General features: G+C 42.0%; 1 protein-coding gene across 2 annotated transcripts in view; it reads right to left on the bottom strand.

Moving 5' to 3' along the window:
- Positions 1-15,645, bottom strand: part of BIRC6 (baculoviral IAP repeat containing 6) — a 330,219-nt gene that overhangs the window by 107,591 nt on the left and 206,983 nt on the right. For both annotated transcript variants that reach the window (XM_054976787.1, XM_054976793.1), the window contains exons 56-57: positions 11,743-11,886; positions 8,249-8,378 (exon numbers count right to left, since the gene is read on the bottom strand). In XM_054976787.1, coding sequence (XP_054832762.1) covers positions 8,249-8,378; positions 11,743-11,886 — 274 coding nt within the window. The remainder of the gene's footprint in view (positions 1-8,248; positions 8,379-11,742; positions 11,887-15,645) is intronic.

The raw sequence follows: 15,645 nt of genomic DNA, 5'->3' as shown, positions 1-15,645 counted from the left end.
ATACAGGACCATGATTTGGGGCTGATGACATGGTTACTTCATATGTCAATCACTCAATCAAATCTATTTCCTTTAGGGACAGTTCAGTGACCTGGGAACAGCCATTCCTCTGAGTCACTGATAACAATGTATGACTCAGGCCCATGATATCCATATTTATGCCATTTTCTAAATGGGAGTACCTTAAGCGACATCTAGGCATTCAAAATATTAAAACATCTGGCCAGTCAAGATTTATGGACACTGAAGTAAAGCACTTTGAAAGGAGCATTTTATTATATAGAAAACAGGGTTGCACCTACCTGTAACTGTTGCTCATCGAGTGTTCTTCTATGCAAGCACACATGGGAACTGCACATGTGTAGGTCAGCCGCAGATGTATCAAAGCTCCACAAGGTGCAAGACGCTTGCCTGGCCTTTTCGTGTGCTTTTTGGGTGGGCGCAGCTATAAAAGGTGGGGCAAGCAGATCCCTCCCTCAGTTCAATAAGCCACCGGTGAAGGATAAATTAGCATATTTAAAGAGCACATGGAGGGGAAAGGAGGGAGGGATGTGTGCCTGCATAGCAGAACACTCGATGAACAACATTTACAGGTAGGTGCATCCCTGTTTTCATCATCATGTCTTCTGTGCAGTCCCACATGGGAGACAAACCCAGGAAGTTGGAGCTGAACAAGTCACTTCAATTTCGAATGACCTTGCCATTCTGACTAGTTGTTCAGAGTAGAGGTGAAGGTCTTCAGGGGGAGACACAGCAGAGCCCTCCATGATACACTTGGGAGGGGATGGTGTGGATGCCAAGTTGGAACCGGAGTTGGAACTATCCTCAGGATGCGTTGGTGGATCAAGTGTTGGTTCTGCAGTCTTGATGTCTTCAGGAATCATAGGAGGAACCGAGGGAGGTCTTGTCTTCACAACCGAAGGGCAAGGTTCCGAAGAGTAGTAATCATCATGCCGATAGTAGTGAGGTGGCGGGTAGAGACCCAGAGAGTCTTCCATGCTGTAGGCGGAATAATGGTAAGGAGACTCATAGGTGTATGGAACCCAAGGACATCTGTGACTTCTAACGACCTCTAGACAACTCTCGGTGTCAGCTGGAACCACGGAAGAGTCTTCCTTCTGTGCAGGTTACATTAGGGAAGGTGGTCTCGGGGTTGGAGAGGGTGTTCTTGGAGCCACAGGTGGGCTGGATGCCACGGAGGCAAATGGAGCTGAAACTGAGGACCACTTTTTCTTTTGCAATTTCGGAGTTGGGCACTGTTCAGTATGCCTCGACTTTAGCTTGGCTTTTTTCGATGGTGGCTCAGGTGAAGATCGGGATGGGCTGGAATCTTTATGAAGTGACTGATTCATACTGTTGGCGCTTGGAGCTGAAGTAGAACGGACCTTTGGACACTTACCGTGAAGGGTCCTTCTCCTCTGAGGAAAGGAGGACATCTTTGGTGATTCCCACCATCCAATCAGGGAGGCAGGAATTAATTTTCCCCCTCTTCCTGTCTGGTGTGTGGGACACCCTCTCTTCAGTTCAGGTGACTCCACAAAGCAGTAACACTGAATTTATCATTCAGCAACTGTCAATACTGAGAAAAAAAAACACCTGTTGTGTTAACAGGTACTGTAAATAAAGCATAACCCAAAGGAGGTAGAAGAATGAGGCAGCAAGGTAGAGGACGACGAAGACCCAGGGAGAGCAAGATGTCCTCCTTTCCTCAGAGAAGAAGGACCCTTCATGGTAAGTGTCCAAAGGTCTGTTCTCGCTCTGAGGCGGAGGACCTCTTGGGTGCTCCCAAAGTAATTTCCACTTTCTGGGTGGGATGTGGTCTTTGTCTGAGATAATGCACTGGAGTACTTTTCTACCGCAGGTGGTTTCCGCTGAACCATATAGATTTAATTTGTAGTGTCTCACCAAGGGCAAGACTGATGACCATGTTGCTTCCTTGCAGACTTCTTCTACAGAAATGTTCCTGTGTAATGCTGCATTGGTAGCAGTGCTCCTCACAGAGTGAGTTGTTATTCCATTCAGAACCTCTACAATGAGAGTTTTGTAAACTTCGATAGTGTATGTTTTGCTATTGGCACCTACGGCTGCTGAAGGCATTTTCTTCCCCAAATTGAGGGAAGATATATTAATGAACAGTAAGTCCGACTTTCTGATTTGCACTGTTTGAAGCAGATAGGCCTTGAGTGTCCTTCTGACGTCTAGGTTGTGTCAGAGCCTCTCCCTAGGATATTTAGGGTAGAGGTAGAAATATGGTAGCGTTATCTCTTGCAACCTATGGAATTTGGAATAGACTTTTGGAAGAAAGGTGAGGACAGTATGAAGTATCACCTTATCGTTGTGAAAGATACAGAGTTCACGTCTGACTGATGGTGCGCTTAGTTCTGAGATTCTGGCAAATGTGACCACAATGAGGAAGATGGTCTTCATACTCAGCCTTCTCAAGAGACCATCCTTGACCAGTTCAAATGGATGTTTGGTCAGGGCTGTGTAAAATGTCCAGAGTTTTCCTCCTGCCCCACTGAGTGAGGGCTTTCCAAGAGGAGTTGTAAATTCTGACTGTGAATTGTCTTCTAGATGCTAGGAGAGTGTCGGCCACCTCTCGGAAATATCCCCATTTTAGGAACGTGTTCCTTTCTATTTCTATACGGTTAAGCAGAGAGAGTCTAAATGAGAGTGCCAAATCAGTCCTTGCTGTAACATGACCAAAGAGGTCAGTAGGATGAGAGGTGGAGATATTACTGTCTGTTGCAGTGTGGAAAAGCATAGTCTGTGGGGCCACCAAGAGGCAACCACTAGCACTTTGCTCCCTGTTCCTTCATCTTTCTCAGGAGTTTGGGTATCACTGGTAAGGGTGGCAATGCACAGAGGAGGCCTATTGGCCACTGTGATGTCAGGGCATCTATTTGTGGGTGGAACAAACCTTGTCATGTACCCTGGTAGTTGATGGTTGTGTTGGGACGCAAGCAGGTCCATGAGAGGTGTTGCGAAGTGCGATGTTATCCATTGGATGAGATCTTTCTTAAGGGACGATTCCCTTGTTGAATGGTCTACCTGCCCCGCCAGTCTGCCTGGACATTGGATATGCCTTTGATGTGTTCAGTTATGATTTAGGCTAGGTGACCTTCCTCCCAGTTAAGTATCTTTGTTGCCTCCTTATGCCACCTTGAGGTCTTGGATCCCCTCTGCTTGTTTATATATGTCTTGTCTGCGACCTTGTCCATACAGATCAGGATGTGTGAGTTCACTATCTGAGCTCTGAATTGGAACAGGGCCAGACAAAACGCTCACATTTCCAAGACACTGATAGGAAGATGTGCCTAACTTGTGATGCTTGCATCTGTAAGTATATGTTGTTCTCAAGGGTTCAGGTATCCTTTGCTTTGCATTGGGTTGGTGACCTTGGCTCAGCCTGTTTTTGATCTGAAGTGGTACCTGAGTGGGAAGATCTGTTTCATCTATGATCTGTTGTTAATAAGATCTGAGAAAGGTCTGAAATAGTCTTGCATGTAGATGACCCCAAGGTATCGTATTGTTTTTGGCCACTAGTAAACCCATCAGTTTGGGTAGTGTCGTGAGAACTGATTTTGTACTCTGATGACAGTCTTGGCCAGCCATTTGGTCTTCCTGACATTTTCTTTGGTGAGGAATAGAGAACACTCTTTCGTGATTATGATCATACCCAGGTGTTCCAGCTTTGTAGGAACTGAACGGTGAACTGAGTGTCATGGTGAGTTTTTTCTTTTGTGCTTGATATGATCAGGAGATCGTCTGGGTACAAGTGAACATAAATACCTCTCTCTCTGAGACATACAATGGGGTTGATTCAGGAGCTTTGTGAACACTCTTGGCGCAGTGGACAGGCTGAAAAGGATGGCTCAGAACTGCCAATTGATTTTTTCCCTTTTCATGCAAAATCTTAGGTATTGTTGATGGGATGTCAGAATTGGTACATGGAGGTACACCTCAGTGAGATCTGTAGATGTCATGTATTATTCTCATGTATTATTCTGGTTGAATGGCTTTTGTGACTGAGCTCAGAGTCTCTATTCAGAAGTGACACAATTTGATAAACTTGTTCAAAAACTTGAGGTCTAATAATGCCCTCCAGTCCCCAAGTAGATTGAGTAGACCCCCCGGTCCTCTTTCAATGTGGGGAACATGCTCCACTGCTTGAATGCCCAGAAGGTGTAGGATTAACTCTTGGGTTAAGATTTTGCGTAGGGGAGGGATGACAAAACGTTCTGGTGGGTAGCTTTTGAATTGTATGGAATAGCCTTGTGAGATTATTTCTAAGGTCCAGACATCTGCCTGCGTGTCGACCTAGGCTTGCTGCTAAAGAGTAGTTGGCCTCTCACAGGGACAGCTTGTGAGGCCTGTCTTAGAGATCTTGGTATCAAGGTTGGATCTCTTTCAACATGTGGAGAACTGTCTGTTTGATCTTGGGACAAAGTAAGCATTATCCCTACAATATAGCTGGGGAGCTGAGACTGAGAGGAATAGTTTACCAGAGGCCATGTGGTAAGCTCATGGCAGTAGTGAGATTTGAACCAGCAGAGTACTGCATCTTAGTTAAGTTACTTAACCACTATACTATAAGCAGGTTCTTGAAAGGACCCCCCTTATTAAAGGGCTGTCCAGATTAACCCTAGGATGGTCGCATGGGATCCTATCTGGACCTTAGTAGAGTGCATTGTGAATAAAATGGCTGAGGGCAAAGGGATCGCCTCTCAGTTTGAGTTTTTTTGGGAACACTTTCTTTTGTCCTTGGTCTCAACCCAGATCTTTCCCAGGAGATCCCCAAATAGCTTCTCTCTCTGAAAGGGGTAAGCCAGGACGATATTTTTAGAGTGTAAATCTGCTGGCCACACTCTTAGTTAAGGGTGCCTACTTGTTACTGCTGCTGAGACCACAGCCCTGGAAGAAAAGGTAAATGCATCCAGGATAGTATCTGCCTGAAGGTACTGGCCTTCAAAATTCTATTTGCCCCTTCAGGGGGAGGGGTTTACCTATTGTTGTATGAGAGAAGTTGGATCAGTTTTCTGATACATACTGCTGACGCTCTGCAGGCAATGGATGCAATGGCTGTAGCCTTAATAGGTATGGCCATGGCCCTGTGAGCTCTCTTCAGCATGGCCTCTATCTTCTTGTCTATGTTATCGCTGACTGATCCTTGCCCGTCCTCTGACAGGAGCCCAGATGACTGAAGTGTAGCCACTGGAGAATCAACCACAGGTACCGGCAACATCTCATTAGCAAAGAAAGTTAGTGAATAAAGGTTTTTGACCACATTCAGGGATTGCTTATTGGCTGATGGTTTAGACCACTCAGCCTTGAGGTGTCTCCCCAAATATTCTGGAAATAGGAGGACCTTTTCTGAGGAGCCTTCCCTAGGAAGAGACTCATTTCCCTGGGTATGGATTTGGTATTCCCTGTCTAAGGGTCCTCCTCCCCTGAGGGTAATTCCTGCAGCCCTAAGGCTGAGAATGTCTTAGGTAGTAAATACAGGTAGGCCTCAGATTCAGACAGCTGGGCTGACTGTTCTGGCATGGTTATTTCCTTCTCTTCCACATCTGAAGGAATTCTTCCTTCTCCTTATTATAGATGCTCTCCAAGGGTGATAGCTCTGCTCAGTGGGGAGCCCTGCCTGTTAAACATTACAAGCTGCCTTACTCTGACTCAGACCATCAGTCCATCAGGGTCAGACTGGCAGAAGGTCTCCAGGGTCTCAGGAAGAGGTTTTTCTCACTGTCTACCTGATCTTTTTAACTTGAGTTAATGAGGAATTAATCTGGATCCTTCTGCATGCAAAGCAGAAGCTATTCCACTGAGCCACAGCCTCTCCTGTGGAGGAAGAAGAGGAGGAGGTAGATGCCACATCTCTATTAACAGAGGTTTCAGCCCAGCAGAGATTATATATTTCCTCCGTCATGGTTAGTCTTAGGAAGTTAAAAAGTTCAAAGATACAGGCAGGTTTGTGCCCTTCATACGTTACCCATTCGACGGGGCGAGTCCTGTTGTAAAGGCAGAGCTAGAACCAAAGGGAAATAGCCTGCTGTGGAATCTCCAGCCAGGAGGCTGGCATGGGCACATTCACTGTGGCTCCAGAGCTGAGGAGATTCTTGGTGTCTTTTCCTGCCAAAAGCCTGGGCTGAGGTAACATGCCAACTTCAGCTGCAGTAGAGGAGTGTGTAGTTGCTTCTGGCTCCCGCTTAGTGGGACAGGCCGTTTGAAGCTCTTCTGTGACTCTAAGGCCAACTTGTAGCCAGAAGACAGCACAAGCCACGGAGGCATGTTGGTGCTGACTCATTGCTGGGAGCACGTACAAGCCAGGAAGCATGTCGGTGCCAGATTCATCAATCCTCATCACGTTTGATGTGAATACTGGGGAGCATTTCTCTCTGTCATCTAGGAAACTATCCTCAGAATCCCTGGTGTCCATTTTGTAAGCGGCTGCCCCAAATGGCTGCTGTGATCATCTCAGTCAGCCAGGGAGAGTAGTAAGAGACAGGAGAGGACAGCAAGAAGATAGGGAGGAGCTATGAAAGTTTAAGTCAACAGAGTTTGAAAGACAAAAGAAAGCTAAGAGGAAGAGAAGAGCAAAGGAGTAGGAATGGGAAAGTGAAAGTGAAACTGAAGTCCTAATAAGAAAGTAGCAGAGGTGGTCTGCTACTAGACTGCTCTCCCTGGAGGCAGGAACAGAACTGAAGAGAGGGTGTCCCAAATGCCAGACAGGAAGAGGAAGAAAATTAGTTTCTGCCTCTCTGATTGGATAGTGGGAATCACCCAAGATGTCCTCCACCTCAGAGGGAGAAGGAACAGACTGTTTCTAATTATTGGTATTTGGAGCCGAAGTAATAGGTTAGGTACCGAGGAGGCCTGTTCTGGGTGCTGCAGTCCTTTTTTAGTGGTTTTCATCAGTTCAGAATCGGAGACATCTTTCAGGGCTGACTCCCATAATGCTGCTTTTAGGTGCAGTGCCCGTTCATGTCGGGCTTTCAGCGTAAATTGCTTGCACACACTACACCACTCGATATCGTGTGCCTCTCCCAGCCACATTAGGCATTTCTCATGCCCATCAGATTGGGCCATCTTGGATCCACACTTTAGACACTTTGTGAAGAGTGCCTTCAAAGTCATCTTCTCGCTTGCTTTCTTTCTTGAATTTGAGGAGGAGCTTGAAGCATGTCCTTCTTCAGCGGCGGCTAAAGAAGAATTGAGGGAGGGATCCATTCGCCCTGCCCTTTATAGCTACGTCTACTCAAAAAGCGTGCAAAAAGTCTGCACGAGCGTCTCATGCCTTTTGGAGCTTTGATACATCCACAGCTGGCCTGTGCTTGCATGGTTCCCATGTGGGGCTGCACAGAAGACACGACGATGAACAAGCTTATTATTCCAATTAAGGCACAAGCCTTTCTTGAGTTTAAAGTTAGTTTCATTAGGTTATTGAGAGGTGATTGTATAACAAAATTGAGAAAATACGTATTTTATCATGGAATGATACTTAAAATGGAAAGCTGGTCCATCTACATACTGTCAGCAAACAGAATCTGCACAGTGTCTTCCCCTTGTTTCCGCTGTAATATACAGCATGAATTTTCCATGGTGTCACCACACGCTTCCAGAAACAGTTGTTTCTGTGCAAACTATATGTCAGACTGCATATATATTTAATCACTGTTTACTGCTTTAATCTGGGTTCAAATTCACAGGGAAGCTATTATTTAGTTAGCTAAGCTAAGCCCAGCTCCTGAAGTATCCATATAGAGAAGCCTGTGTGTTGCAGCCAGACTAGCTGGAGAAGCAAGAAAGATACTTTAAAAATGGCTTGCTCATGTATGCTTAAAACCAGGTTTCTCACAAACCAAGTTTTACAAACCCAACTAAAACCATCATTTCCCATTATGAAGTTCATTTCTTAAAAATGGTGTGTGTGTGTGTGTGTGTACAGGATAAATATGGGACATACATCATGGAGATGTATATCAAGCCAACTCCATATGAGGAGTAATCCATAAATCAGGTCTCAAAATACATGTTAATATGTGCATGCTAATTTCTACATGAGGAGGAGAAGGAGAGTTCTGTACCCCCTCCCAATTTAAAAATATAAACAGAGAGAGAAAGAGAGAGAGAGAGAGAGACAGAGAGAGCCCAAGTGAAGTTGTTTTAACTGTTGTGCATGCAACCTAAATCTAAATTTCTACTGAATATAATGAAAGGCCAATTAAAAAAATTATATAGAACTTGCCTGACACACGATCAAGAACTTCTGCCAATGTTGTTGAGACTGGTAACAGAAGAGTGCGGAATTTATGTCCTGCACCATACATTGGATGTTGAATTACATGGCTTGTAGCATTAATTCTACCCTTGTATAGCTAGAAGAGGGGGAAAGTAGAGTTATTTTAAACATTTAGAAATAGTTCAACTACTGTGTTTCAAATTATTCCAAATGAAGCTCTAGACCTAAAAATAAAAGACATCAAATTAAATGCATCTAAGAAAACAGTTTCCTAGCAAACCGCGGTTTGCTGTTACATTCACATGGTTGTGTTATCTGCTGCCCAGTCACAATTGGTGTTCAGCTTTAAGACTAATTCTCGGCTACAAGCTAGGGAGAACACGTAAGAGAGGACCTTTGGCAAGGAATACTGAATAAAGTTGAAGTAAGCTGAAGAAATTCTTCACAGTTTGGCATGGAAGTATTTGGTATGTAACTATAACGGGGGAGGGGGGCACTGTTGTAAAACTGTGTCTACCAGAGCTGTTCATTTTTTGAACAAAATAAATATTCTGGAATTAAAATGTCTACATGGACAATTACTGCAATGTACTTTTCATGGGGTAACCATCTTAGCACCATATCCAGCATGCCTCATGAAAACTATACACTCTGAGGTAATCTGAGGAGCGGCAGTTATGACATGCGAAAGTCAAACTAGTCGATTCAAAACCTCCTCAAAACACACAAGACATAAAGAGGAGTGAAGATTTTCCAAAATTTATTAATTTCCTGTTCAAATAAAATGTTTGATGTTAAAAATTAACAGAGCTCATAGCGAGGTTCTTCTCATCACGGTGGCTAAGAGAAAACTGAGAGGAAGGGGTTGCTCCTCCCACATAGTCAGGTAACCGTTTAGGAAGGAAAACGGGCTAAGATGTGACTGGGAGAAGCCACCCCCTAGTGGAGCTTTATGGAAGCGATAAAAACTCTGGTTGGCAGGCCTGCATGTGCGCAGTCCCATATGGGACTGCACAGAAGAACGAAGATGAACTTTTGAGAACAGTTTATTTATTTATGTATATATTTATTTATACCCCACTATGCCTTCTCTAAAGGGACCCAAAGTGGCTTATAAATATTTTCCTCTTCTCCATTTTATCCTCATCTACCTGTGATATAAGTTAGCCTGAGAGTGTGTGACTGGCCTAAGGCCACCCAACAAGCTTTCAAGCCAGAGTGGGATTTGAATCAGGGCTTTCCAGATTCTAGTCTAACACTCTAAACACTGTATTACACTGGTTAATATCTGGGAATGGCTACAGAAATCAGATCACTTCTGTGCTAAAAGATATGCACTGGCTGTTTCCAGGCACAATTCAAAGCGCTTGCTCTTACCTTTAAAGTCTTAAATAATTTGGAGTCAGGGTTCTTGAAGGACTGCCTCCACCCATATTATCCAGCCTAGAGATGGGCACAAAATGGGAGGGGGGGAAACGAAACAAGTGTTTCGTCACATTCCACGAATCACAAACTTTCAAGAAATTGATGGTTGTTGTGGGTTTTCCGGGCTGTATTGCCGTGGTCTTGGCATTGTAGTTCCTGACGTTTCGCCAGCAGCTGTGGCTGGAATCTTCAGAGGTGTAGCACCAAAAGTGTCTCTGAAGATGCCAGCCACAGCTGCTGGCGAAACGTCAGGAACTACAATGCCAAGACCACGGCAATACAGCCCGGAAAACCCACAACAACCATCGTTCTCCGGCCGTGAAAGCCTTCGACAATTTCAAGAAATTGTCCCGTTTCGTGAAATGATTTGTTAGTTTTGTGATTCGTCAGACCCCAGTGCACTTCAATGGCCCCCTTCATAGCCAGAGATGCCAAACTCGCAGGGAGACTTCAGCAGGCTCTCGTCCGCCCACCCTCACCCAACAAGCCAACCAGAACAAATGCTCTAAATAAGAATATAAGCAAAGAAAATTAAAGAAAAAAAAAGGTCTCAGACAAGCTAGGCCCCAGAGCCAGGCAATGCCCTAAGACTGGGGTTGGGTGCGGTGGAGGAAAGAAAGCATCCTCACCCAATGGCCTTCCCAGCAAGGCCAAGAGCTGAAAATAAGAAAAAGGCTTTTTAGTCTCTTCCAAAGCAGCAGCAAATCCAGCCAACTACTCCCAATTCCACTCTCTCACTCCAAATCCCAGCAACAGGTCCTCCCTCTCCCTCTGTCTACTGGAACTGAAAAGCACGAGGCAAAGAGCTGTGCCTTATATAAGAAATGCTCACATAGAGCAGAACAGGAGGTCACTGGTTGGCAGACAGACCTGCCTAATAGGGTTTGGAGGGATGAGATTGGTGTTCCCATGGCTACAGTAGGTCCATCTCAGTTGCCTAGGGAATTAACCCCCCTGCTCCTTGCTGTATAGGGCAAAATGGAAGCTCTCCAGTTGGCAGGGAGAGCTGCCTATCAAGGTTATGTGGGCTAAGATTGGGGTTTCCAATGGCAACAAAAGGTCTGCAGACATTCCGGGCCTATGTTGCCTAGGGAATCAATGGATTGGTACCAGCCTGTCTGGCATCACGAATCATTCACGAATCAAACGAATCAGCCCCCAAAGTCATGAATTTTGTGAAAACTACAGCCTCACGAAACGTGTTTTACGAAACAAGAATCGGCCTGATTCATCACGAAATTTGATTCGTATTTCGATTCGTGTCCATGTCTACAGCCTACCAGTTAAAATCCTCTTCTAAAGCCTTGTTCTCTGTATCTCAGTCTGAAGAAGTAAGGTGGGTGATGACTGAAGGGAATTTTTAGCTGGATTGCCTCATGGATGAAATGGGCTCTGTCATGAGGCTCGCCTGGTGCTCATCTTACTTTCTTTTAGGCACCAAGCTGAATCATTCATTTTTACCCAGGCTTTTAACTAAGGGGTTTTATCTCAAATAATTTATAGTCTATTTCTGGCCTGAGGGTCATTTTATCTATATGATTTTAGACTTATTGATGCATATTTTATGCTGTTATGCATAAAATGCATTGTTTTAATGGTGTCAGTTTATTTTTAGTGGCTTGTTTTAATTAATTTATCTATTAACACTGTTAATATACTATAAAGAGACTCTTAGTTCTTTACATGTATCAGAACACAAAACAGTAGCAAGTTGCAACATTTTCGATTACCACCTGTTAACTTTTCAAAGAAATCAGAATATTCAAAAAGTACAGTACGACATTTCTAACCAAGACAAGAAGACTCAATACAAGAAACTCAACTGAAAGAAAAATGTCCCTTCAGAGGTTATTTTTCATTTACTGGACTAGACATTATCACACTGCTGTAGTTGAATAATGTTTTTCTAAATTATCTACATCATCAGGACTGGAAATAATTCAAACAGTATTTTAAGAATAAGTTCTGGTCAGGGAAAAATAGTATAAATAGTATAAAATGGGAGAAAATATTAAGAGTCTGGATATAAAGAGGGTCCCCAGCAGTGGAACAGAGTGAAATAAAAGAAGGCTTACTGGGCATGGTGACTGAAGGAACATTGTCACTTTTTCATCTTCTAGCATCAACTGCAAAAATAGTCGTCTAATAAACCCTGAAATGTTCCCAGATGTTGGGAGATTGCTTCTTTGAGGAGAGGAGTGGAAGAGGTCACAGAGAACCTACAGAAGGAATAAAGAAAATCTCAATTGAAAGTTATGAACTACTACACTTCTGCATAATTTTTAACTGTGGTCAGGAGATTAGTGTTCTATTAATCTTAAAAGCAAGCATCTTCAGCTTGTTTCAAATGATGCTAAGTGGTCATATGAATAATTTGGAATAGCAAAATAAATGTTACAAACACTTGCTACCTTTTTCAGTTCTAAACATTTACATTTGAATAAAGGATTTGGCAGCTGGTAACAGGGGCTTTATCTGGCCAATGGAAGTGGGGTGTCACCTGGTCTTCCTCAGCATTTGCTATTTTTTTTTTATTGATGCGTCACTTATTATTACATTTCAATACAGTCACAGTTCTCCTATGATACATCTTTTACCCCTTTTATAACCCTCCCCCCCGCAAGGTGACCATCCTATAACTACAAATTAAATTTTTAGCCACGAGCACATTTTTTTCAATTTTCCAAATATAGTTGTATTGGCTTCTCCATTATATACCCATTGAAAATATACAGACCATTTCTCTTTTATCTCCTCCATTTTCCCAACCCATGCCTTATCTTTTTTTAAACATTCCAACATATCCGATTGAATATATTCATACAAGTAATCATTCCATCTTTCTAAGGTCCATTTTAACTTCTCCTTCCAACCGTATGCAATCACTGCATGTGCAGCTAGTATCATCGCTTTGAAAATATCCTGGTTTTGTTTCTCAATTCTAGTGTTTCCCAATACACCCATGAATATTAGATCTACATCTATATTGAGGTTGACCTTACATACCAATGCTATTTTTCCCCGTACCTTGTCCCAGAAATCTATGACCTTTGGACACTCCCACCATAGGTGGGAGTACCACCCTTCTTTTGCATTGCAGTGCCAGCAGTTAGGTTTCATCCCTTTAAGCATGTATGCCAATTGGGCAGGAGTTCTATACCACTTCATGATAATCTTCCTTTCAAGTTCTCTATACTTTTCAAGCTTAATTGCCTTCAAATTCACCATTAACTTATTAACCTCCTCAGAAGTTATTTGTTTTTCTTTATTCCATTTATTTTTTAGAGTTCTAAACATAAACTCCTTATCCCTCACCAATTCAAGGTAAATTTTCCCTGCCAGCCCTTTCTTTATTTCATCCACATATAATGCGTGTTCTATATTATTGTCTTCCCTTTTAATAGCTTGTTTATATTTGTCTTGTTTAATTAACTGGTGTAACCCCATTAAATTTAACCAATATCTTTCCCCCAATTTTTGATTCAATTCCTGAAGTGGTAACAAATCCCCTTGACCATTGTACATGTCCTTCACTCTAGTTATACCTTCCGCCTTAAGATCTTCCCAAAATTTCGGGTTCATCTCCTTCTCCCAGATATACTTAAGTGGAGTCCATTTTGAGTTCTGTGGCATCATAGCCGTTTTCCACCTCTTCCAAGCAATCAAGACTATTTTTCTTGGGCCTTTTGCTTGTCTTATCTCCTTTTGCAGATCTCTAGTATAAATTCCATAACTACCTGCTCCCTTATTGACTGCAGATTCTAATCTTACCCACTTATCCCCTTTCCTCCATTCTAGCTCCATCAATGCTTTCAACTGAAATGCATCATAATAAGCTTGCAAATGTGGGAGTCCCCATCCTAAATCATCTTGGGGCATATATACCAATTTTTTTGAGATTCTTGCTTTTTTCCGGCCGAACACCCAATTTTTAATATTTTCATCCCATTTCCCTATATCTTTCTGGTCCAGTTCTATTGGGAGTACCTGAAGTAGATATAACATCTTGGGTAATATAAACATTTTAACTGCTCTAATTTTCCCTAAAATACTCAAATGTTTATTCTTCCAATCCTTCAATTTCTTTGTTATCTTTGTCCAGACCTTATTATAATTGATTTTTTGTAGCTTCTCTATGTTTCTAGTAAGATATACTCCTAAATATTTAATTTTACTTACTCCTGAATTCATCCCCGTTAGAACTAATATCTCTCTTTTAGTTTCCCTATCTACGTTAAGAAACATTATTTCAGATTTCTTAATATTGACACCAAGCCCCGAGCTTGACTTGAAATCTTCTAAAATAACTAGCAGTTCTCTTATTGCCTGTAGTGGATTACTTATTGTCAGCAGAATATCATCTGCAAAAAGATTTAACTTAAGTTCTTCCTTACCTATTTGAAATCCCTGAATTCTACCACTATTTCGAATCCTGTCTGCTAGGGGTTCCATTGCTAATGCAAATAGCATCGGGGATAATGGGCAACCTTGCTTTACTCCTCTCTGGATTGAAATTTCTCTAGTATGTCTATCGTTTATTCTAATAACTGCTTTACCACCCCTATAAATTTCCCTTATAGTATTTAGGAACGGTCCAGTAAAACCAAATTTCTCCAATACCTGCATTAAATAATTATGATTTAAGGTGTCAAACGCCTTATAAACATCTAATTTTAGCAGAGCTAGGGTTTTCTTTTCTTTACCAAACAAAACATTTAATATATTTCTCAATGGATGGGCTATAGATCTATTCTTGACAAAACCATATTGATCTTCCTTAACTAGTTTTGGTAAATGTTTTTCCAGTCTATTAGCTAGAACTTTTGCGAATATTTTGTAATCTTGATTCAATAAACTAATTGGCCTATAAGAATTTGTATCTAAAGGGTCTCTCTGGGGTTTTAGAATTGGAAGGATCTCAGCTTTCTTCCATGAATCTGGCATTTTACCTTCTTTTAATATATAGTTAAATAATCTTTGCATTTCTGGTATCAGTAACTCCGCCATTTCTTTATAATATTCTGCAGTAAATCCGTCTAAACCAGGGGATTTTCTATTTTTTAGACCCTTTAATACTTCTGCTATTTCCTGTTGTGTGATATCTTTATTCAGGCTCTCCCTCTGTTCTGTCGTTAAATTGTTTTCTAACCGTTCATCAAATTTTTGATTTTCTCCAGATTTAAATAACTGTTGATAAAATCTAGCAAATTCCTCTCTTATCTGAGTATTCTTAAAAAGCTGTTTATCCCCATCCCCCTTGATGCATCCAATGTTTTGCTTTTCCTTCCTTGTCTTTAAGTAATTGGCCATTCTTTTCATTGTATTTATATTGATTCTGTGATATTCATTTTTCACTAATATTTCTTTCTTCCACATAGATAAAGAGTCTAAATTCTCTAGTTCTTTTTTAAGTTTTTTTAGGAGTTCTTGAGTCTGTCTACTGTAATTTTCCTGCAATTCTTTTTGTTTTTGTATAATTTCACTTACTTTCCTGCTTCTTTCCTTATTGTTTTCCCTTCTAATTCTAATTTCTTTAGCAATATAAACTCCTCTTATGACTGCTTTAGCAGCATCCCAGAGCACTTCTTCTGTAACTGAGTTCCTATTTTCTCTAAAATAGAGCTCTATATCTCTTCTTAAATCCATCCTCAGCATTTGCTATTACTTGCCCTTCTTCAGTGAGCAGAGCTGCAGAAGCGGGGAGGAGTAAAGAGATGGCAGGCAGAAATTAAGTACTCCAAGTGGGAGTGCGTTCCAGAATCCTCTGCAAAACACATGCTCATTTCATACAGGGGAAGCCAGCTGAGTTCAAAGTGTAACATTGCTCTTGCACACTGCTTGTGATCTGGCTGGCACCACTATACTGCATAATTTAATTTAATTTATTGGATTTGTTGCCTGTCCTCCCTGCAAGCGGACTCAGGGCAGATCACAACATTATCATAATATAATAAATTAGAACAATAATACACAATGAG

Source organism: Eublepharis macularius, chromosome 1 (genome assembly GCF_028583425.1).
Source record: "Eublepharis macularius isolate TG4126 chromosome 1, MPM_Emac_v1.0, whole genome shotgun sequence".
Lineage (NCBI taxonomy): Eukaryota > Metazoa > Chordata > Lepidosauria > Squamata > Eublepharidae > Eublepharis > Eublepharis macularius.
The sequence above is the reverse complement of the archived record's forward strand: the minus strand, read 5'-3'. Positions and strand labels throughout refer to the sequence as shown.